The sequence below is a fragment of the Tasmannia lanceolata genome, unplaced genomic scaffold (assembly GCF_043159265.1).
Source record: "Tasmannia lanceolata isolate RefF3 unplaced genomic scaffold, GAP_Taslan_0.1 ptg000008l, whole genome shotgun sequence".
Taxonomy (NCBI): Eukaryota; Viridiplantae; Streptophyta; class Magnoliopsida; order Canellales; family Winteraceae; genus Tasmannia; species Tasmannia lanceolata.
In genome coordinates, this window is record NW_027518685.1 from 25,814,874 (window position 1) to 25,838,831 (window position 23,958).

At 36.7% G+C, this 23,958-nt stretch overlaps 2 protein-coding genes across 4 annotated transcripts; one reads left to right on the top strand and one right to left on the bottom strand.

The window, feature by feature from the left end:
* The first annotated feature begins 278 nt into the window (after positions 1–278).
* Positions 279–9,582, top strand: LOC143884973 (FKBP-like peptidyl-prolyl cis-trans isomerase family protein). 2 transcript variants are annotated; one of them, XM_077388876.1, is made up of 7 exons: positions 279–459; positions 1,259–1,355; positions 1,438–1,670; positions 3,580–3,689; positions 5,091–5,136; positions 5,225–5,301; positions 9,300–9,582. In XM_077388876.1, exons 1-7 carry the CDS (start codon positions 420–422, stop codon positions 9,417–9,419), a joined length of 723 nt encoding a protein of 240 aa, XP_077244991.1. In that variant the 5' UTR covers positions 279–419; the 3' UTR covers positions 9,420–9,582. The 2 variants fall into 2 exon arrangements, with proteins under 2 accessions (XP_077244991.1, XP_077244990.1); XM_077388875.1 differs by having other exon boundaries at positions 285–459; positions 5,028–5,136.
* A 2,032-nt stretch (positions 9,583–11,614) lies between these two features.
* Positions 11,615–22,161, bottom strand: LOC143884975 (rRNA processing protein-like protein). Of its 2 annotated transcripts, none has more exons than XM_077388878.1 (14): positions 21,969–22,161; positions 21,598–21,679; positions 20,904–21,049; positions 18,635–18,707; positions 18,289–18,363; positions 18,061–18,171; positions 17,840–17,882; positions 17,299–17,395; positions 16,042–16,144; positions 15,846–15,941; positions 15,688–15,720; positions 15,344–15,443; positions 12,046–12,130; positions 11,615–11,964 (listed from the first exon to the last, which is right to left on the bottom strand). In XM_077388878.1, the coding sequence occupies exons 2-14, from the start codon at positions 21,667–21,669 to the stop codon at positions 11,838–11,840; spliced, it is 1,161 nt and encodes a 386-aa protein (XP_077244993.1). In that variant the 5' UTR covers positions 21,670–21,679; positions 21,969–22,161; the 3' UTR covers positions 11,615–11,837. The 2 variants fall into 2 exon arrangements, with proteins under 2 accessions (XP_077244993.1, XP_077244992.1); XM_077388877.1 differs by having other exon boundaries at positions 20,904–21,052.
* Between the last annotated feature and the right edge of the window lie 1,797 nt (positions 22,162–23,958).

The window sequence follows — 23,958 nt, forward strand, 5'->3', positions numbered from 1 at the left end:
AGGATTCGTTAGCCGACCTCAACTAGTTTAGGACAAAGGCTTAGCTGAGTTGAGTTGAGTTAATGACTTTTAGATCAAAGGGTTAAGATCAATCTCTTATGAACTCTTTACGTTGGGATTCATAAAATGAACGGTTTGGATCATCCTGATAAGTGGGTCCCACTATACTTTCTAAAAAATACTATACTTCCCTCGCACACATTACTTAAATCAGCCACCAAGGGGGCAAAGGCGTAGCCGCGTAGGCATGCTTGACATTGTAAGAAAGAGAAAGGGTAGATTTGTCCATGTAATACCATTTTGAAGATAGAGTCTGTCTTGCAGAAAGGCTAATGTTTCCTCTCTCTCCCTCTCTACGAAACTCATCCTAGACAAAAGCCCAATAAATGTTGGAAGATTGAAACTCTTAAACGAAAACCATGCAGATAATCTCGACCTCCTTTGTGCCTTCATTTCCATGTAAGTCTCTTTCTACCCTTTTCTGGATTTCCCACCACAAACCCCTTCATATCCTTGTTTCCTTTCTCAAATTTCCATAACTCCACTTATATTGTGTTTTCTCGATATGGGTTTTAACAGTTTGGTGTAAAGATCGTCTTTCGAAGTTCTTATGGATTTCATTTGATTCTTCTTCCCCGATTCTATCAAATCCAAAATGGGTTTTTGGTAATTTTGGGTATTGTGACCAGAACTCAACTAGCTTGTCAAAGAAACCCTGAGGTTTCACAACTAGGTTTGTTATTTATCAAATGCCTCATAAATGCACAACATTCCATTGCATTTCTATTTACAAATGAACTATGAATTTTGAAGGATGTCAGTTTCAGTCTGTTAACAGCAATCCCATTTCATCACCCTTTAGTTAATAATGTAAAGGAGCTTTAGAAGTACTGAGAATTATGAAACTGTGTTTCTCATTTTGAGTTAATCATGCAAATATGCAATTCATGTATATTTTTTGCCAACTGAAATTCAGGTTGTTCATGAGTAATTTTTTCAGGTACTTCTTTCTGACTGCAGATTTGAAATGAAAAAAAAAAATTCATGTAATTCATACCTTTCAAAAAAAGAAATCATGTAATTCTTCCTGACCGCAGATTTGAACAAAAAAAAATGTGCGATGTTGTATTATGTGTACGCAGGACATGGTGTGTAGATTGCTTTATTTTATGCGTACTGGTTATTTGGATTAATCTTTAGAGAATGGATCTATTTGTAAAATTTACGTTCAACATGTTTTTTTTTTTTTTTCATGCAGGTAGAAGGCTATCCTTTCATAAAACACTTAGCACTCTCTGTTTCGAAAAAAAGCAAGTTCCATTATGCTGTGTGGGTCACAATTTCAAAGTTGAAAGGTAAGGCATTCCTATTTCGAAATATGTATAGATTAATTGTTCCATCTCTTCATAAATACTCTCACTGTTTTATGGGGAACAGTTCCTTGAAAGGTGAAGAATGGAATGGATGTGTACAGTATTATGAAGAAGATACTGGACGTAGGTGTTTCCTTTTATTGTCATTGATATCCTTGGGCTCGCTCATGACATTACCTGCCACTGGAAAGGTAAAGAGTAGGAGCCCGTATGATGAAAAACGCTTACTTGAACAAAATAAGAAGATGCAAGAAGCAAATTATGCTCCGGAGGACTTCCCAAATTTCATTAGAGAAGGTAATGCATATTTATTATTCGTATTACGATTCTTATTACTTCTATAGTTTACTATTATTATTAGTAGTAGTATTACTATTATTACTGCTATAGTTTACTATTAGGGTAATTGTTTTCTGTTTCAGAAACGATGAATGCACAATTTTTCACTAAAAAGTGACTGCCAGAGTTGTGAAACGACACAGGCTTTTTGTTACAATGTAATTGATTTGTTGCATTCATTTCCAAGGAATGACACTTAGTGCCTGTTTGGATACTTCATATTTTGTATTTGGATTTGGAATTGAGCTTTGAATACAAGATGAATAGATCTGCCAGCTCATGTTGAGGGAGACAGAGGGGGAAGGGGGTACTTCCTAGTGGAGGGGAGAGGTTGAGGAGCCACGAGGGTGAAGGAAACTGCCTGATCTGTGGATTTCCAATTACTTATTTCCACAGCATATTTGGAAATTTGATTTTTTTCACTGTCAGTCGCTAATTTGGAAATTGAAGGATTTGATCCGGATCCAAATCACAGTGCAAAAAGGGCTGCAAATGTGAGAAATCCAAATCAAATTCTTCTGGGCATCCAAACGGGCCCCTAGTTATTTTCATTAACTGTAAAACTGTAGTCACGTACTAAGGTAATGAAACCTTGAACTGGGGACTTGGCACAAGCAATGACTAATGGGGGAAGTGGGTTAAACATTTAGAGTCTAGGGAATACTGAAATGGGGTTTCTTCTCACTAAATACAATACAGATCTCCTCAGTTACTTGAAGTCTTGAGTGACATTGGTTCACGTACTGCTGATTCTCAAGTCCTCACTGTCCTGCATAAATCTTGAGTATTACTCTTTGTATTATGTAAATTAATATGTCACATTGTTGCCTTCGTAACTGAACAAGAATGATCTTTGTCGCATTTAACTATCATGCTTTGCTCGTGACTGAACCATGCCTCATTAAAGCTGCTGTTGTTCTTTTAATTTCTAGGATTATTTAGTTTCTTATCATTTGTTTTCATTAGCTAGATATGATATAGATAAAGGTATATTTATGGCGCGCAGATCTTTTGCCCTTTCATACTTCTTTCAGTTCTTCTATTAAAGTTCTTCTTTCTTGCTCAATTATCTGAACCTGTTTCCCAGCAACCATTAATATCCACATCCATTAAACTCAGTGGTTGTCTTCCTGGTAGAGAGAGGGTTGGCTGTTTGACAACAAATCAAGCAACTTATGACAGGCTTTATTTAGGAATTAATCTTGTTGTACCAGCATATATATAGTTGAAAGGATTTCTGTGTCTTTTTCGGTTTGATGACCCTCTTTGCAGAGTAAATTTATGCCACTGCCTTTGGCAAAAAGACATCTTTAGCCCTTGATGTGCATGCAGCTTATTGTTTGTTGGAACTTGGAACAGTACCTTAGGCTTCTTGCTTGTTGTAAAATGCCTACCATCAACTTGAAATCATTTATTTGTTAAGGTGTTGCTCTTCAGATTCATCACCCAGGATTTGTTTATGCCCCGTACCATACTGCCCTGCTCCTTGGTGATCATGTAACATACTCACATCCTCGGCTGCTTTCACATGCCAACTTGAAAGTGATTAAATTGTTGAAAATAATATGCACTTACACATGAACACACATTATTTAAGCTATATGATGCTATTTATTAAATAATTATGCATATTGAGTACATCAAACATGGTAACTTGTTTCGGTTCTTTTTCAGTTGCTGTGTTTCTTCATTTTTACTGTAAGTTTTTTCTTAATCGTTAAAATACTGGTCATTGAAAATATGCTTTTCACTAGCGTAATTGTTTGTTTCTCTAGTATAAAAGTTAGTTTTCCATGCAAACTCATATAAATAATGATTATCTATGAATTTTTTTTTGAATGGTGATTATCTATGGAATATTCTCCAGGTTTTCAGGTTAAGGTAGTGACATCTGACAACTATGTAAAGTGTGAGTCAGGACTTATATACCGGGATATAGAAGTTGGTAAAGGTGATTGCCCAGAGGATGGTCAACAGGTTTTTTCTTCATTTTCTTTAGAAACAGTTATTCATTCACTAACAATTATGGGATTTTATTGTGTTACTGGTAAACTTTATTTATTGTGATTATAATTGTAGTGATGATGAAGATGAATTAATCTGTTGTTAATAGCATGTTGTTGGTATCATTGAAAATACAATCATATGAATCGAATGTTGGTAATTTTCAACCTTGATGGATCGAACATTGGGAACCTGTGCCCAACTAATGTAGGCCATCTTCTTAGAGATGAGAAAGGTGTTACTAAATGGGCCTTTTCTGGACCTATTGGGACTAAGGATTCGAACGAGGAGAAGGTGCAAGCTCTCATGAATGGGATCCGTTTGGTGGATTCTAGGGACCTAGACAATCTATTAGTGGAAGGCGACTTACTTGATCAGATGGATGACTAGAGGGAGCCTTTTCCCTTGGAGAATCTTTGATGCGATTGAAAAGATTCTAGACCAGATTGAGGGCCACACCGTGACATTCCAGCATGCTTTGATGCCCGACTAACTGTGAAGCCAATGAACTGGCCCGATCCGGAGTCGACGTACCATTGGACTTTTTATATATTCTTCCTCCTTGAGGCTGTATTTGCGTTTACTGTTAGTTTTTTTTTTGGTTTGTTATTGCACCACCTCGGTTCTCCAGGCTTTGCCATTTTTTATTAGTTTTCATTCAAAAAAAATGTTGGTAATGTTCAAAATCCAATGAACATGTTAGAGAAGCAATGCAAATCAGCAAATGGTAATCAAACTCCCATAATAATAAGTTAAAGTCGTAAAGAACATAAACAATAACCTTTACATCATCATGCCATCCGAGAAATTTGTAATTTTTATTTTATTATATCATATCAGAATGGTTTCATGGACATTTTATTCTTGAAAGAAAATAAAATTTTATTAGCAGAAGAAAAAACCGCAAGATTATGAAGGACAGAGATTGCCAAACAACTATTACATGCCTGTGAGCACCCTCCTTTGGTATCAGATGAGCAACATTGAATCCATTCTACAACCATGAGAAAGAAAACATCTCCTCCCCTTCATAGGTCAGGTATACTGTCCATTGTAGAACTCGCCGATGTGGGCTCAGGATGAAACATAACACCCAAGAGATGACATAGTAGTAATTACCTTCCAACCCCAATTAACCATAATTCTGCTATTCAAATATGAAACTGGAATTTGAATTTTTTACTTGTCTATAGTAGGTTCCTTTTTTTTTTATTAATTTCTAGCAACTGTATTCTTTCATGCATGTTCATCTACGGAAATTTGATTGCTATACTAGAATAGAATCCTGATGATGGATCATTTGGGTTACAGTTAACATTTCACTATGTTGGATACAATGAATCTGGTCGTCGGATTGATAGTACCTACCTGCAGGGTGCTCCAGCCAAGATCCGTTTAGGCAATAAAACATTGGTTCCAGGTGAAATTGTAGTTATAAGGTCAGGTTATTCTACTGTTCTTTCCACATGCTTATATTAAGTGGATGAATGATAGATAAAACCATGCAGGATTTGAGGAAGGAATACGAGATATGAGGCCAGGGGGAAAGCGAAGGATAATCATTCCTCCAGAACTTGGACCCCCTGTGAGTTTCAAATCTCTCTCTCTCTCTTCTGAAGTTGTCTTGTGCTTCAACTTTTCTTTTTTCTTTTTTAATATTTTTTATTAGACAAGTTACAGTACAGAAATAGTAAAAGCTTGAGAACAAATCTCGTTACGTAAAGCATAATTGTATAGCATGCCTGTGAACAACCTTGTCACACTGGTAAAGGATGGTTTGGCAATTTATGTATCTCATGCATTTGTTCTTGAACCTTTCATTGGTAGTGGACAGCTAGGATCTCAATCTTAGGTACACCATGTCGATCATGAAATATGGGAGGTGCATTGGAATTCCCATTCAATCTAGCTCTTGATATTTATTAATTCTTGGGTTAATATGGTGTCAAAGCCATGAAGCTAAAGGTTTCGAGTTATGTTAGGAGTGCTCTTTTATATTTCTAAAAGTTTTTTTTTTACGTTGTTGAACCCTCAAGAATCCATCAATAAGCACTCTGTGGAAGAAGAGAAAGGAAGAAGAAGAGAGAAACAGAAAACATGGAACAAAACAAAGAAAGAGGAGAAAGATTTTGTGGGAGTTGCGAAGCTCTGCCCTTTGCTTTGCTTCATGTTGTCTCCCTACAGTTGCTCTGTGAAAACCGTTGCAGTCAATTGCCCTTCCTGTTCTCATCTAAAAAAGACTACCATACACGTCCTTCCTTTACGAGCAAGCTACCCTCGCCCGTCATTTCTATCCACCCGCTCAAGATCTCAGATCGGTTAGAGATTGTAGCTCCAACCCCACAATCGCTTGTATATATGTATATAAATTTAGGGGAGTGATAAATCGACCCTCATATATCTTAAATCGACCCCCTATGTGTCTATCTCTCTCTCCTCTCGCTCTCTAACCCAGAGGAGAGAGAAAGACACAGGGGGGGGGGGGTCGATTTAAGATATTTGGGGGTCGATTTATCACTGCCCTAAATTTATTGATATTACATGTTGCCACTTAGGGCTATTAATGATGTGTCTCATCCTAATAATGTATATAAACATAAAAATAAGGGATTTGCTAGCGTCCATCGCAGAAGGCATTTCGCAGATAGCCTGTTGCATCTGACAGCAGCCACATCATAAATGAAGACAAAACCTGCTGAAAATGAGCTGGGGTGGAGACTGGAGACATAAGTGCACCAAAACATAGATATAAATTATAAATTAACTAAACTGTTAAAGCAGCCACATCATAAATGAAGAGAAAACCTGCTGAAAAGTCAGCCGGTGTGGAGGCATAAGTACACCAAAACATAGATATAAATCAACCTAAATTAACTAAACTGTTAATACTCCCCCTCGAGTTGGAGCATAGATACCATCCATGCCCATCTTGGAATATATACTACAAGACTGACTTCCACAAACAAGTGACAATCTGCTATAATGTGATGTCAACCTTGAAACTCATCTCTTCCACAAGAGTCTTCAATTGTATCAACTTGCAAGCAGTAAGATTCATCATACGATATCATACACGCCTTCTGCCACCGCCGTGGTCTCCCTCTAACTCATAACCACATCCTATGACAACAACACAATGTCTTCTACTAGAATCATTTCTGCTTTATGAAGAAGTCAAAGCAGACTCCTCTCTAACACAAAAATCCTCTATGAAGTAATGGGACAGTAAGCAACACAGTCCCCAAGAAGACAGTACAACCCTTAACAAAAGCACGACAATCCTCATGAAAGCAGAGCAGTCCACATGGAGAAGGAATAGCAGTCCATGCAAAGAAGGCATATCAATCCACAAGATGGCACAATAGTTTACATGAAGCAACAATCCAAGGCAGCTGTCCACCCCAAGACGCACAATTGTTCACTCAATGCGGCTACATAGCAAGAGGGTAGAACAATCCACAATAGTCTGCACAGAGAGTGCACAACAATTACAAGAAACTATACAACAGTCCACACAAGAGCTGCCGGGATTTCATTAAAGAGGATATTGGCAAATTCTTCAGGGAATTCCATACAGGAATGGAACTTGACATGGGAACATGTGCAACCTTATTGCCTTCATCCCCAAAGTAAAAGGAATGGTTAACATAGCAGATTCCAGGCCCATCAGTTTAATGGGTTGTCTCTATATATAGAGTTTTGGCAATGGTGCTGGCGGAAAGGTTGAAGAGGGTCCTTCCAAAGATCATCTCGAGTAGTCAGCTTTTATTGGAGATGGACAAATTTTAGACTGTGGCCTGATTGCGAATGAGGTAGTCAATTACTACTTCAAGGTCGGGGAGAAATGTATCGTCTGCAAGCTAGATATGGAAAAAGCTTACGATGAGGTAGAGTGAGATTCTTTAGACTATCTTATGGACAGAATGGGATTTGGGCAGACATGGCGAGGATGGATTTGGAGGTGCATATCATCATTGCCTTAGTTCTCAATACATCAATAAAAGATTAAAAAAAAAACGAGGGCCTATATCTGTAGAGGAAATGAAGAAAATGAGGGCTTAGATTAGTTTATATAGGGTTTTTTCAGGGAGGTTAAAAGATGAAAAATACCATTTAAACTGCTATAAAACGGTAAAAAACAGATATAACATAAGGATATAATAGTCAAAAAACAAAATCTAGCCGTTGGAGGGCACTTCTATAATTTAAAAAAATAATCGGTTCCACTCGGAACAGAGCAAAACAGACTGGACCAACCAGAGTTGACTGAAATTTTGACCGTGTTTTCCGGACCGGAACAAACTATTTTGTCTGTTTCAGCAGTAATGGAACGGAATTGATAGCTAAAGTCTCTCCAAAACCCTTCTCTGAACCTTCCTAGCATAGTCTACACATTCTTGGAATATATCTGCACGATTCAAAACCTACGCTAAACCTAATTGGAATATTTTTCCAATCTAATCACATGTTTTAGAATCTAAAAACCTAATTTTCACCTATCCTTTCACCCCTAGCGTCCCTTCCATAGATCCGTCCTATATTAGTTTGATATTAGAGCAAAGTATTAATACAACCTTCGATCGCCCTGCATCACTCCGGTAGCAGAAAATGCAAGATCAAGGTGCAACAACTCCGATAGCAGAGAAGACAATTGTGTACAAGGTCTCAATTCCAATAGCAAAAGGGATAACCAAAGGATAAGAGAGAAAGGAATGGAAAGTTCGGATTCCAGGATGATTAACATACCTAACCATGCTCTTATACTATGTTAAGCTCCATGCTCTTATACCCTGTTAAGCTCTTAAGATCCTTCCAAAAGCACTCCAACCCCACTAGCACTTGTATATATTGATATAAAGTTCTTGTAATTATATAGTGGCACCACTTGGATATATAGATATAAAGTTATTGTAATTATATAAATTGCCACCGAAGCCCATTAATGTTGGGCCCCATCATAATAATGTAAATACAGATAAAAATAAATGAAAGAATCACACAAAAACATAGGTATAAATCAATCTAAAGTCTAAACTAATCTTTTGACAAACACATTTTTTGGACTTCTGTATTGGACCCATGCTGACTTGACTATCAGGAAGAAAACCTAATTGGTCACTTTTTTGTTTTTTATTGTTATGCTTGATGTATCGTTGTTGATCTAAGTACATATTTTATAGTCTAATTGGTTTATGCATTGATATTAATATAATTCTATGATTTTACTATCATGCTTTAACTCTGTATGTCTCAGCATGGTGACCTTCCTTTCCAGGGTTGGTATGTCAAACACTTGTAAACATCCTTGTTTAAGTAACTTTAAGTTTGAAGACTTAAACTAAGCTTGGTTTATTCTTTTCCATTCCTCAAAACATTGTTGAATATGAGAAAAATGAAAAATCACTATCAAGATCATTTACCCATATGAATGTAAGTTTTCCAACCAACATGATAATGAGACTGGATTCTGATTATTTGTTTCCTGCTTTCGTTGACCTTATGGTCGACCTTGCCCTAGTAATTTATTTGGTTCGATGCAATATTTTACAAACTGCCCGAATGAGGAAGTCTTGATTTTTGCAGGTTGGACCATCCACATTTTTCAGTGCAAAACAATTTGAAGTTTTCGACGTGGAATTGCTTAATGTGCAGAACTGTCAGCGCAGGACAATAGCCTTTTACTCTGATGTCGTGTGCGATTGAGTGATGTTTTGTTTTGCTGCATAATGCACAGTATTCTTGTCAAATTTTGTGTCTTACATCTCACTCCAGATAAGGAAAGCAGGTCCCACATTATTGTTGATAAACACATTGTTGTCATTTGCTTTTATGCAATTTGGTTGACTGTGTGATCTACATAACTGACCTGCTAGAGTTTGGCAACTAAAATTCACAAATTTCAGATTTTTAACTCCTTTAGAAGCCAAAATGTGTTACTTTAAAGATGATTAAACTAATGGATATTCAGTAATAGAACATCACAATAAAATTGAGGGGGAAAGGAAGTAGCTTAAAAATAATGGAATAGGCTCTGAAGTTCAAGCAACTAAAAGGGCTTTATTGAGTAAGAAATGATTTGAAAACTACGCTACAGCCCATATATAGGCTTCATGACTCTTGAAACTTCAAATCCAACTTTAATCTAACTAATCTCCGCATTTAATAATTTTAAGCACTTCTAACTGAAGAAATTAACTGAAACTTTTTCTGGCTGTAACAGATATCATATGATATTCTAGTGAGATAACTCATAAACCTATCCAAACTATTGAAACAACCTCTAAGCTTCCTTAAAATCTTGGAATCCACCTCCCATATCTTTTCTACCCTCCCAGCTAAGGCTAAATTTTGAGTTCAATAATTGGTTTTATACTCACAATCGGTTGGTCATAATCTTAAACGAACAAGGGCCTTAGCTGTTTCTCAATATTTGTTGTTGATTCCCAGGATCTTCTTTCCTACTTGCACTTAGTTGTCATGTATGTGTTCCTCAAAGGCAATCAGAATCCTTGCTATGATTTGCTTGCAGCTGGAGAGAAACCAAGTTCATCACTTAGTTTGGATTTCTTCCATGAACAATCTCAAATGGAGACTTACCCATTGTCCTATCAGGAATAATTAGGCTTGAAGAAGTGCTTAGTTCCATTAATACCTATGTCTTTTCTTCTTTTATTCATTGTATATATTCTGATGGATTTTTGGGTTACTTGAGCCTGAGGACGGGCATCAGTTTCAGATGAGATATTTCGTTGTGTCCGAAACATTAAGTCACTGAATTTTGCGAACTAGACACCTATTGGTTCTTTGGGCTACCTGAGCCTAAGGACTAGCAGCAGTTTCAGATTAGAAATTTGATCGAGTCCAAAACATTAAAGTCTCCCTGCATTTTACAAACTAGACTCTCGTTCAAATTCATACTAGAAATACCATTCAAAAAAACAATAATAATCATAATAGAAATAGGGGATGTTTTAAATGGAAGTTGAATGTAGACCCGTTCAAAGTTTTTGTTACATCTTTCATACACATTCAGTCAAGCAGTATCTTGCTGATATAGGCATCCAAATTACTCTCTCAATCTTTTCTAATGGTTTTCAATTCTTGTTTGAGTTGGGAACTCTAGCGTTCCTTTATTGGTGCTTAAGACGGGCCGGGTTTGGATCCATCAATTCTATGGAACAAACCATAGACGGTTGGCCGGCGCTAATACCTGGCCCATCTTAAGTGGCAGCCAGCCCAACTTGGCTACCAGATTATCTTATGGTATTGTTGGGATTGAGCCCATATCTCAGTTGAAAAGTCCTTTCAGTATAACAACCACCTAGCTTACCTATATAAAAACGCAAAATCTCACTGTGGTCAGGATCAGTTGGATCCAATTCATATCCATATACTAAGATCCGAAATCATATGGGATGGAACACAAACATAAGTACATAACCACATAATCCGTTGAAGCAATCAGATCCGATTGGGGGCTACTGATGTACAAAGATACCCTATTATAAATAAAGGGAAATGATATCAGCACAACCATCTTTTGATAATTACATTTAAGCATTTAACACATCTTGTCTTCTATCATTTAAAGAGCTGTCAAAGGTTATTACAGCTCCCAAAAAGCTTATTAAATCATGGCGTGGTGATATCATTTTCCTAAATAAAAATTATTTATGAAGGGTATTTTTGTCACAAAATCCCTAATAAATATCAATTGATAAACAATTTGTTGTGATTTGATTCCTTCCTATATCGATCTCTCCAACATTAATTAGTTCAATTCAATTTGGGTAACTCTTATTTCTTCTCTTTTAACACTTTTTAACCATAATTAGCTGTGTGATATTACAATTCACACTAGCCAGTCAGAAAACTGTTTAATAAAGTGAGGACCACCATTATCAAAACAAGGAAGTTCTGGCATCAATTCCCCATAACGCAAAATATAAGAACAAGCTTTGCTAAATGAGCTCTATGTAAAGCATTGCAGATGAGACTATGGTAATACAGTTTCTCATATAACTTCTCATAACATATTCAGCAACTTTCACATAATCTTCAAATTTCAGAGGGCTTCATCACTTCAAATTTACATCTTTTACTCGGCCAACATTTACCAGGCTATGCAACTGAGGCCCCTTTCTGATTCTGCAGACCAAACAAATTCTCAAACAATTTTGGGGCCATTGGAGGAAGAACCATAGGTTCCGGCGCCATAAAATTAACAATCTTCTCGTGAATGTGATACCTACAAAATTGCAAAGAGCAACAAACTGAGAAAATGAAAACTTACATATGTTGTCACATGCAGAAGGTAAATGATAGTTACCTGATCTTGCGGCTCTTTGATGCGCGGCGGTCAACTATCTTCCGTTTCTTAGTTTGGAGCCTTTTTAGAGCATAAAATGTTGTCTCTGCGAACAGCCAAGCACCATAAGTTACGTTGTAGTGCCCAAATTCATGAATTCTAAGCTAATTATAGACATGCTGCCACAACTAAATCTAATTAAGGGGGAAAAAGAGAAGCACATCATAAAGATAAGGTTAATGAATTTGGAAATGGAAGCCAATGGACAAAGCAAAGAACTTTTTTTATAAGTCAGCAGGGAGAAAGCATATTCAGCAATCTAAAATCATGTGATCCCATGCTCCAGCAATTCATTTCGACAGAAGGGAAGTGATATATTCGCCCCCTTTCTTCTCCGGGTCACCTCCTTCAGTGTTTAAGAGCAACTCTTTTTAGAGTACAAGGGGGTGGCCCGGCGAGGAAAAGCAGCGGATTTATCATTTCCCTTTGAAGAATGACCATTTATCTCTCTTATCACACTCTCAAGCTGAAGAACAAAGTACTAATCATGTTTTAGATGGAATGGATGCAAAAGTGCTCATGTTTAGAACTGTGGCCAAAGTAGTTTTTGATGATCATGTTGATCAAGGTAGTCTAAACTCTAAAACACCTATAATACAGCTCAGCACAATTGTTATACAGGTGAAGGAGAGGAGGGTATATATAGCCAAAAATTAATTTTACCAAGAACAAAATCTATGCAACTATAGCATAAAATCAATACAAAGTTGTACAAGTTTCAAAAATCCAGTGTCTTAAGTCAGCATCTGTCCTTCTTTAACTCTGTTCATAAAACCAGTCCCCAAAAAGGGAAAATCACTATGATTTGTTGACATGGAAACGGAGTGTCGGATACGGCAAAACCCCAAAATGTAGAAATGGGGAACACAACTAAACAAGAAACGGGGACACAAAAAAGCCAATAGGATACAATGAACATAATATTAGACTAAGAGTTTTTACGGTTTTAGGTTTAGAAGGGGGGATATAACAACAAATATTAGTTAAAGACGAGCTAAAAGAAGAGTTTATAATATAAGAAGATTTAATGATAAAAGACGTAAACACAATATTCAATAATAAAACAAAATTTCAACCTTGACACGGTATAAAAATGTGGCGACACGCCTACATTAAGTCTGACATTTCAAGTAGTACATTTACCAGTGTCGATATGTGTGGACACAAGTGTCGTGTCGGACAGATGACACGTGTGTCTGCAATATTTAAAGTGTCGGCTAAATCATAGGAAAATCAAGCAATCTATACTCCCAAGAGTTACATATGCTTATCAACATTTGCACCATTCCTAGTCGAATGTAGTTATGCCACTATGCAAACCTAAGCTGCTTAGGCATTGAGTACTCTCTTATCCGTGTTACATGGATTCTTCTAAATGGGCGAAGAATCCATGTCGGACACATCTCGGATTCCAATAGTTCAGGATTCTTTGAGACACTTCTAGACCTCTTTTATCTGTTTTTTTTCTGAATATCACTACCACAAATTTATAATTATCGCAAGTTTTGAGTTTTACCCATCCTAATAGTAAGTTTCTTAAATGGAAATAAAATATTATGTCTACTTGACCCATTAAAATTTTCAATATATTACTTGTTATAATCATATTATTGTGTAAAAAAAATAGAACTTGAGAATTGATTAAAAATTTTCGGCGAATCCACGAATCCTCCTTTTTTTTAGGTTTGCCGAATCCGACACTCGATACCTGTGTAGGATTCCCGACACTCGTATCCGTACTGATGCAACATAGTTGATAGTGCACTGAAAGCTGTATGCTGTGAAACAACCAGTTACTCCAAAAGCTTACGCTGTTGGAGAAGGTGTTATTTAATCTTTTATACTTGAACACTCCTCCTCACATGTGGCCCCTCTTTCTTGGCCTACACATGGCAAATGTGGCCCCTCTTTTGGGTTTGGCCATTGTATGTGGATTTTTTCTATCAGGGAGGTTTGAACTCAGGACCTTTGGCTCTGATCCTATGTGAAACAACCAGTTACAAAAGCTTAAGCTGTCGGAGGTGTTATTTAATCTTTTATGCTTTAACATATGTGTCTTTTATACTTTAACATATGTGAATTGAAATTGGTGTCTATGTCAGATAGAGATTCTCAGTACAACCAGGACTTAGTTACAAATGGTGTTTCCATCTCCCACATGAAATAAGATTGACACAAAAACAAACACTTATATTTTTGATAAAATGAAAAAATATAGCCCTGTTTGGGAGGGCTATATGTAAACAAACACTTGGGCATATGTAAACATATTTGGAGGGCTGTTTGGGATAATCCTGACAGAAGTGTGTCTTCATAACATTTCCCTTTATTAAAAGAACAAAATGGCACAAGCGCGTCTTCATATCATCAAGTATAATTTGAACTTCTCAACTCACAACAATCCACAAAGAGAATAGATAAGCAGACATAACAGGCTAAAAATGATGTTCCATCCTTGGCATGAGACAAGATTGACACAGAAGCAGATACATTCAGCTGTCCAATAACCTAGATCAATATGAATGCGGACCAAAATATCCGATCAAAACACAAGTTAGTTCAGAGAAACTGTATACATTACTACATGCGCGCGCGCACACACACACACACATTATATATGCTTTTGAGCGTAAAATTATAGATTACATTTTAAATATAACAAAGGGGGCGATGTAACTGAGGGAGCCTTGGACAAGCTATCTGAGCTAGCCACTACAAATAGCACATCAACCATGTTGTTTTGACTCATCCAACCCACTCCTCCTTCCACAAAACCTAACATAGATTACTCATCAAAACAAAAAACCTAACATAGATAGGGTGTTGTAAGAAATCATCTCCATAGGATCATCCTAACCATTCGATCTGTGCAGGCACAAAATAGACCCATTTTATAGCCGTCCATTTTAAACCTCCACAAATCAAAGCTTAGCATGATCCTATGGAGATGATTTCTTAGGAACACCCTATCTATGTTAGGTCCTTTAGAATCAATATCTAACATAACCCAAACAACATAGGCACCTACCCTATTTATACTCGCTATCTGAGGTCTCCCTCAGATACATTTATCTATATAACAAAATATTTGCATCCATATTCGTGTGTCAGGACAAGACAAATACTTAAACCCAGTAAACAGGCTTCCTGATGTACAAGTTGTATGGCATGGACAAAGTGAAGGTATATGGATCTACATGTGGCATGGCCATAGGGGCACTGGCAAACCCAATGGAAAGGAAAATGCAGTAAATTTTACCTGAAGATGCAAGATCGCATGATTCAAAGAATTCCTTGAGTAGTTGCTGGTAAAATTCAGAATCATCCACAAGTTCAGGGTCTCCATCCACACTCACATCCTAAACAGTCATAAAACCAAATAAATATCATGTTTCCACCAACAAAGATGATAAGATGGCCTTACATCTTCAATATTTTTCAGAGAATTAATAAAACATATATGCACTTGTAAAGTTCTAAATGAACATAGAATATGACTGAAATGTTCTCTAATTAATGGTAGGCAAAATGTAGCGACTGATAAAATGTTCAATTTAACCAACTCAAATAGACGTTTTCACAGAAACAGGATCAATTAACAACCTCTTCCTTTACATTACCAATCTCTTCAGGAACCTGCAAAAAACAACCAATCAGGTACTCAATACATGTGAATCTAAAACAACAATTTGCCAGAATTTAGATGTTAAAAAACTTTTTCCGACCAAATTCAGATTTCTAAAGGAAAAAAATAAACTTACTTTCCCCAAAATCCCAACAGAAGACCTCCTCAATTGCATCCTCTTAATCATTCTACTTGGATCTCTCATGTATGAAGCTACTTGTTCACTAATATTCTGCACTCACATTTATAAGAAAGTAAAAAACCCCAACCAGAATTTCAAGCACAATAATTTTTACAGACCCATTGATTTTATTCCAAGCTTTGGTAGAGACCTGATTAAAGGCATGTAATTTTCCCTTAAAAGCAGCTGCACCCGTTGTCACTTGTGTCTTTCTCTGCCATTTGTCAATTGAGCTATCTCTGAATGGAGCTATTCTGAATGTTATGTATGAGCAATGAGAAGATAATCAGCTCAAAATGCTCAAAATTAGGACAACTTAAATGTGTAATGCGTCTATCTTTGGTATTAATGTTTTTTGAAAGATTAATAAATAAAAACAAATCAGGAGAAGGAGAAGTCAAGTAGATCATCATGCCATGTCCCCAATTTCGGAGAGAGAGTGTGCACATGTATACAATGTGTAAATGGAGAGATCCAACTTTCCATCCTTTTTAAAGAAAAAAAAAATCATCATTGTTAAGGGTTTTCCATCAGCTAATTCAAATGCTAGCAAGTCAACTTTCCAGGCCTCAATGTATTAACATTGCTTGAAAAGCGAATGTCATGTCAGAAGAAATAGGAGAGTTGCTAGAAAACCAAGTAATAGACCTAGCTTGGGTACTGTGCTAGAAATTCTGGTGAATCAAAGAAGAGACCTGTCTAGACAGGAATTGACCACTAACTGTGTCGATCCATAACTGAAGGCGTTACAAAGAAAATACCCCTTCAGCACCAATATCTCAAAACTCACAAAATAAAAGCTAAGAGCATCTCTTTGAGCATGATCATGCAAAAGCTTATACGAAATTTGTCTTGCCAATTATCAGAAGATAGATAAAGAAACCACAGAACATGTTGGACATTTTTTCGATGCTCCAACAGCAAGCAATACGCTGAATTTAAGGGCAGTGATAAATCGACCCCCCAAAATGATAAATCGACTCCCCATGTGTCTATCTCTCTCCTCTTTCTCTCTCTAACCCAGAGGAGAGAGAAAGACACATGGGGAGTCGATTTATCATATTTGGGAGTTGATTTATCACTCCCCGAATTTAATTAAAACTGATAATCAACTCATGTGGATCCCTCCAAGGTGCAAATATGATTATTTTTTAAAATGGTAATATTTTTTTGTTTGAGAATGTTTGGGAGTTATTCGACATATGAAAATTGGAAGGGCTATTCTGATATTTACGTTAGTTTGAAATGAGAATAAACAATGCAAAAACAAATAAATGTACAAATATCTATATCCAGTTCTTAAGCGTGCTAACTTGCATTTGCTCCCTAATTTATAGCAGTTGTATTGTTTAAAGAATTACCAAAGCAGGTATAGGTACCATGAGCATGAAAAAGCTGACCAAAATACCTGCTATGCATTCTATGAATCTGTAACCATGTTCTGTCACTCTTCGTGGTTGAATCTTTGGGTGCATCTCCATCCTCAAAAGATTCTTTGTCAGTTCCTTGGTAAGGGAAAGCACATAAAAATAAGCAGGTAATATCAGTCACACTAGAACATCAATCCACACAATTCCTTTTTTTATTCTCCTTTTTTATTGACAGAGAAAAGGGGGAAGAGAAAAACTAGATCATCCACGCATGGAAAGAGTATTTTTGTTCAGCATGAATTAATGATGCAACAGAGTAAGCTTATTATGTTTAAAATATTCAAATGCGTAACTATTTTGCACAGAAGAGATGGAGCCCAAAGAGATGTGACTGATCTAATAACAAAACTTGTCCGTTATGAAAACAAGATAGTGGGAGGGAAGAAAGGACAAAAGAGGTTGCCAAAAGGCGGCAAAAGTTACAAAATTTAATATTTGAATTTAATCCACTAGAGAAACACGAGTACCTTGGAATATATAGATTAAGATAATGAAACTATATAAGGATTTATGCAATACCATTTGTGACTTGTGCTATAGAAGGGTTCTGCTCAACTAGAGCCTGTAAAGTGAACAGGGCACAAGATAAACACACCAAATTAGGAACAACAAAGTAATATTACAGAAATTGTGGCATAATAGCATTAAGTGCTCAAAAAATTATAAAATACTATCCAGAGACCGAGACCCCAGTAACATCATGGTGACAAATAGAAATTAGCAGGGAATAACAATAATACCTCCTGTAGTTCCAATAAACAATTCAGTGTCTTCTCTGATGACGATATCAGGTCTGAATATGCTTGATCAACTGCTCTGTCTGAATTGCAGAAAGCGGACCTCACAGGTTCCTGCAAATAATCATAACAGGGAAACAAACTAATTCAAACTTGATATTGTAAGATTAAATAGATCTATACCTTTAGTTTAGAAAATGTATGTTTAACTGTCTTGGATGAAACACAAACCTGAGGTAATCTATTTGAACTTGAGAATGCTTTCTGCAGCAAGAACCTCAACTCGAGAGTCTTATCCCAGAGAGCCTTGAGAAAAAAATAAATTGACAGCTTATGAACAACAATAACAAACAGAACTAAGATGACAAGTATGAGAACCATAATTAATGAATAGAAGCAAGAGAAATAACTAGTTCCCAGGTCCATAAGCCATAGTCCATACCATGACAAAAGGTCAATGAATGCATAGAAGAATTAAATTGTAAGTTCTTGGCTGATTATATCCCAGGCAAGAAACGAAATTTTAAAAAAAGAACGCATGCATAGCTAATAGATAACTAGTTCCCACACATCATACCCTTTGGTTCTTCACAGCTTGACCTTTTAGAATGTCTTCATCTTTATGACGCTTCAAACTCTTCAAAAGGTCTCTAAGCAGAACGGGGAGAGAAAAACACAATTATATATGGAACATATAGCGTGCCAAATGTAACAAAAATTAGACAAACATATTTATCTACTTCAAAAGAAAAGAAAGTATTATATATCTTCCATTTAGTAGTAATTCTTACATTTTCATCAAACTACTACCAAATAAACATATGAAGATGAATGGAATATCAACAACCATAATTAGCATGCCAGGGCTTATAAGATCTTCCACTATATGGAAGATGTAGCATAATATAATTTAGTTCCATAAGCATTTAGAAGAACACCACAAAAATCCAGAGACCTAACACCAATACCACCCCCCCCCCCTCTCCCCCTTCTTCCCTCTTCCTCCTCCTCTCATGTCAAAGAATAATTATTTCACGCCTCTCAATCCATGCGACACCGATTCTACATGTAAAACCTTTGTTATCCTGACATTAGTACAAGCATTAAATATTGACATTCTGCATAATTCAAGCAAAACTTGCAAAAGCATTTTCAATAGTATCCAAGTAGTAAGGAAAGATCACCCTTCCTTAGTTTAACACAACGGTGTCCACAATGCAAATTGATTATAGTCATGGCATGACCACCTACAATAAAATTACTTGAGAGAGATTATCTTCATATATTACATGGGTTCTTATATGATGGATGCACATACATGTGTTCGAAAATTATGAGTGGGACAACACACTATCAGATAAAAATCTGGTGTGCCCAAAACTCCAGAACAAATAATCTTGGAATCATGATGAATTAAATAGATTTATTTTATTTTATTTCTCAAAACAGAAAACTATTGTGCAAGTACAAACTATGAGAGACAAAGATGAGATGCAGGGAATGTCCTTTCTAGGTCAGGAAGATGATGCACCCCAGCCTCTCTCTCTCTCTCTCTCTCTCTCTCTCTCTCTCTCTCATGAGAAACCATGGATGGCCTATCTTCACTAGCGCTGAAGTGGTATAGATTGCAACAACGAACTGGTTTTCATTCCTCTAGCTGAAAATGTAAAATAAATTTGTCTAAACCAAGTTGTTTAGAGCAATTCTTAAGTTCATTGTAGTGATTTGAGAATTGTGAAAGAGAGATTCAGGCATATATTTTACTAGGACAGGTCCCTCATAAGATTATTACCTGGTTCAATGAAAATATGAAAGAGAGTGGTTTCACCAAATGAAAGCAGAGCAATAGCATATAATTTACAGGTATGAAATGAAAATAATACAACTACAAAATGAAATCCGTTATTTATATTTCTGGAAGAAATAGAATGTAGAAAGTAGAAACCTTCACAATGGGTACAATCTTAAAAAATCCATGTCCAGCTGCTCATCAAAGGCTTGATATGTTGGGATGACTAAGGCTACTTTATAAGCTTTTTCAATTCTCTCAGAAAATACATATAATTTTGGGGAGTTTATTGCAACATGCGACGGGGTCATTTTAGATTGGAGGAAAGATTTCAACATTCAAACATATGGATGCGCTATTCAAAAAAAAAAAAAAAAAAAAAAACATTCAAACATATGGATGATCCATTGATTGTAGTAAGCTCCTTGGAAAGAAGAGCAGACCCATGGGAGTTATATGACCCACATTACAAAGAAAGTTTTAGAGTGTATGAACAGAGTAATCAATTACGCCTTCATAAAAAATTAATGGACCAAACAATTAATCATTGATGGGGATCAAGAACAAGAGGAGAAAGGGGCTCGAGCAATGGTATTCAAGCATATGCTGAAGTGGGGCCCTCATCCATGTCAGGGCTGCATCATTTGTCTGCCCCGAAAGGACATTCCCAATATGTCTTCTAGTCTCTTTAGTCTCTTCATACCCATGCAACAGCTATCATTCAACTAGCCCTCTTTCTTTCTGTCTTTCTTTACTTTTAGAAAAAAATAAAGTTTATTTATACCTCTAATGTTCTAAGATTCTTTGTTTCAGAGTTGTGGGAATCAGATTTCAATACAATGGTAGTTTTTCCTGCACATAATACACAAGATACTTGACAAAATAGATCAAAAATTATACAACCATCTCATTAGCCAGCACGCATCTCAACATAAATTAACCACCCAAGCATTCCATAAAATGCATTGTCTTTTATCTACCGTGCTCATAATTTCAGTTTAACACTTCACATACATAGCAATAGCAATAAAAATTATCAAATCAAGGAAAAACTTACTGTTCCTGGTGGCGGAGATTGGAATATTCTTTCTCAAGCTCTTCCATCTCATCATCATTTTGAGCTGCATTTTGGTTGGCATTATTCTCCTCCTCCTCCTCTACTTCTTCTTCTTCTTCTTCTTCTTCTTCCTCCTCCTCCTCCTCCTCCTGCATCCCAATTCGTCAACTGGTATACTTCATAGGAAAAATTGTGGATTCGATGACAGCCTCAAAATTTAGAAAAAAAGAAGAAGAGGAAAATTGCAAATGGAAAGGGGTCTATTCACTTGTTAATATTTAAGTTTTCGAAACAATAATTCATTCACTCAATTTTTTTTTTGTTCATAATTTTTCTTTTCATAATTCTATTCACTTGATAATATTTACATACGTTCATAATTTTTTTATTTTTTTTGGTTCAGGTGAAACAGACAAAGCCTCAATGCTGCAATCCAAACACCCTAGCTGATTGGCCATGACTATCTATCTAGATCATTGCATACATGCATGAGCATATGTCGTGGACGTAATCAAACAAAATAATTACTTGCATATATGTGTTATAGTTAAGCCAAATAAAAAGAGCAAGTGATTGCAGTAAATAATAGATGACAATGAAGAATGAAGCACCCTATATGTAGAAAAATAGAATAGCAAGAACAGGCAAAAAAGACAGTAATAAAACAACACGAATAGATAATGATGATTGTTACCATTTCACTTTCTGGGTCGCTCTTGTATTCAATGTCAGCTGCTCGTTTTGATTTCTTCGAACCTAACCCCATTTGGACCCTCCTGAATTTAAGAAACAAAAATTTTAAATATAAAAAAATTAAGTTCAATAAATTTAAACAAAAAAATGAGGATGATTTTGCAGGTGGCCCGGAAAAAAAAAAAAAAAACTATTTTTATATGGTCTTTTTTTCTCAAAATTTTCCAAGGATGCTTCTTAAACGGCGACCCATTTCACTTTCCGGGTCGCTCTTGTATTCTAGTTCTATTAGGGTTTGCAAATTTTGAGTGAAGGCCAGGAAAATATGAGCTCTGAACGGGTAGTTTTGATAGTAGAGAATCACATATTTACCTTGAGAGATCGAATGGAGAAGGACGAATCGTGTGATTTGCGACGATTTGAGGGTTTCTAGCAATCTATTTCAGAGGGTTTCGGCTCCGTATTTTCTTTTAAAGTAAGTACTGGTTTTAGGGTTTCAGAAAGAAATCTTACGAAAAGGAGACTGAAAAATTCTACCCCTTTTCTTCCCTGGCCACCCCCTCTATTGTTTTTATGGGCCTTATGGGCTTATGGTTTTGGGTACCCTTTTGCATTACAAGCGGATGGGCCAAGTGCGAAAAAGGGACGAATATATCATTTCCCGGAAGAGAAGAGGGAAATAATATCCCCCCGCCCCCTAAACGGATAAAATCCCCTCCTGGAACGGTTTTGTGAGAATGGTTCACTGCTTGTTAGGATAAATTCAACCCCCTCTTACGTTTTTCTTTGCGTTTAAAACTTAACGAAGTGGGGTGGGCGGTAGGGGGGATATGGGACCACTGTATTTATTGGGCTGCACATGCATGCACGACCGGCCACCATATAATTTCTCTTATTTTGGCTACTGATATCCGAGATTATATACGGTCTTATAGTCCCTTATTTTTCAAAAAATACTGTACGGACCACACTATAGGATGATCCAAATCGTCCATGTGATGGTTCATAACGTAAATAGGTTCTGCCCAAAAACTCATTTCCATATGATGATCGTAGCCCTCCGATCTACAGAGGTTTCCATAACATGCAGTTCATCTGTAGATCGGAGGGTTGGGATCATCCTGTGGAAATGATTTTTTGGAAACAACAACCTATTTACGTTACAGCACATCACATGGACGGTTTGGATCATCATACAGTGTGGCCCGTACAGTACCTTTTGAAAAATAGGGGACTATAAGAGCTTACACAGTATAAAATCTCCTGATATCCTCACAAGTCACTACTATGTTTTGATTATGAGACAAACTCACCTTGTCTTTTATTATTTAACCATATGTCAAGAGCGGTATTTGCTAGGGTATTTTCCAAATGACTTTTGCCCGAGAGAACAGCAACCTGTGATGAATTAAATGCCCCAAGTGGCGTGGCTAATTTGTCTAAGTAATTGCAGTAAATGTACCAGTCATGCTTAAATGCTCTGATTGGCAGTGAGGGTTATTCATATGGAAATGGCCTTCTTTGGGTCTCTTTAGTGTTGGCTGTGAGAATTGTTCCTATGGCAAAGGCCTCGTTTGGGGTCTCGGCAAGGGCATTGTTTAGGTTTCAATGTCTGGTTGTTCATATGTCAAAGACCCTTGTTTTTGTCTCTTCAATGCCTAGTTGATCTTTTGCGGATCCTATAGGAGCGACAGACTCTCTAGTGAAGCTGAACTGAGAGCTGCCTATCAGGGTATCAAGCCCCTGGATAGAGATGCTTTGGATGAGGTAGTGGGGGAAGGGGGCGCTCTCAAGGTGATTCGTTGGCCTAGGGGTTCTCATCCTTTTCTCTACATATTTTCAAGTTTCTTTGATGAAATTCAAGACATACTGATAGGTTTGCAAATCTCTTTTTAGGAATGTGAGGAAGTCGGCTGATAGCGAAGCTGATAGGTTAGTGATAGGTTAGCCAGAGATGGTGTCTCAATTCTCAAAAGAGGGCTTGGAGATTTATGACTTCCTTCCCCTATGACCTCTCTCCCCCTTAGCCATAGCTGGAGTTTTTTCTTATTGTTTGGCTGGTATATTCTTTTTTTTTCTTTGATGTTGTATAGAACCATCTCAATCTCTTTTTTCAATGAAAATCTTTGCCATTCAAAATAAATGTCTAGTTGTTTCTCCATTGCAGCACAATGCTTCATTAGCTAGTAGAGTATGGGGTTTTTCTGATGCATTTCTTCCCTTCCTCGTCAGTCTTCATTAAGCCGCTGTTTGCATTGCAACAAAACATTTCTGACGAATTTTCTTCTTCTTCGGATATACAATCTATTTACATTATGGTTAATTTAGAAACAACATTATATGATGTGTGGCCGTACAAACC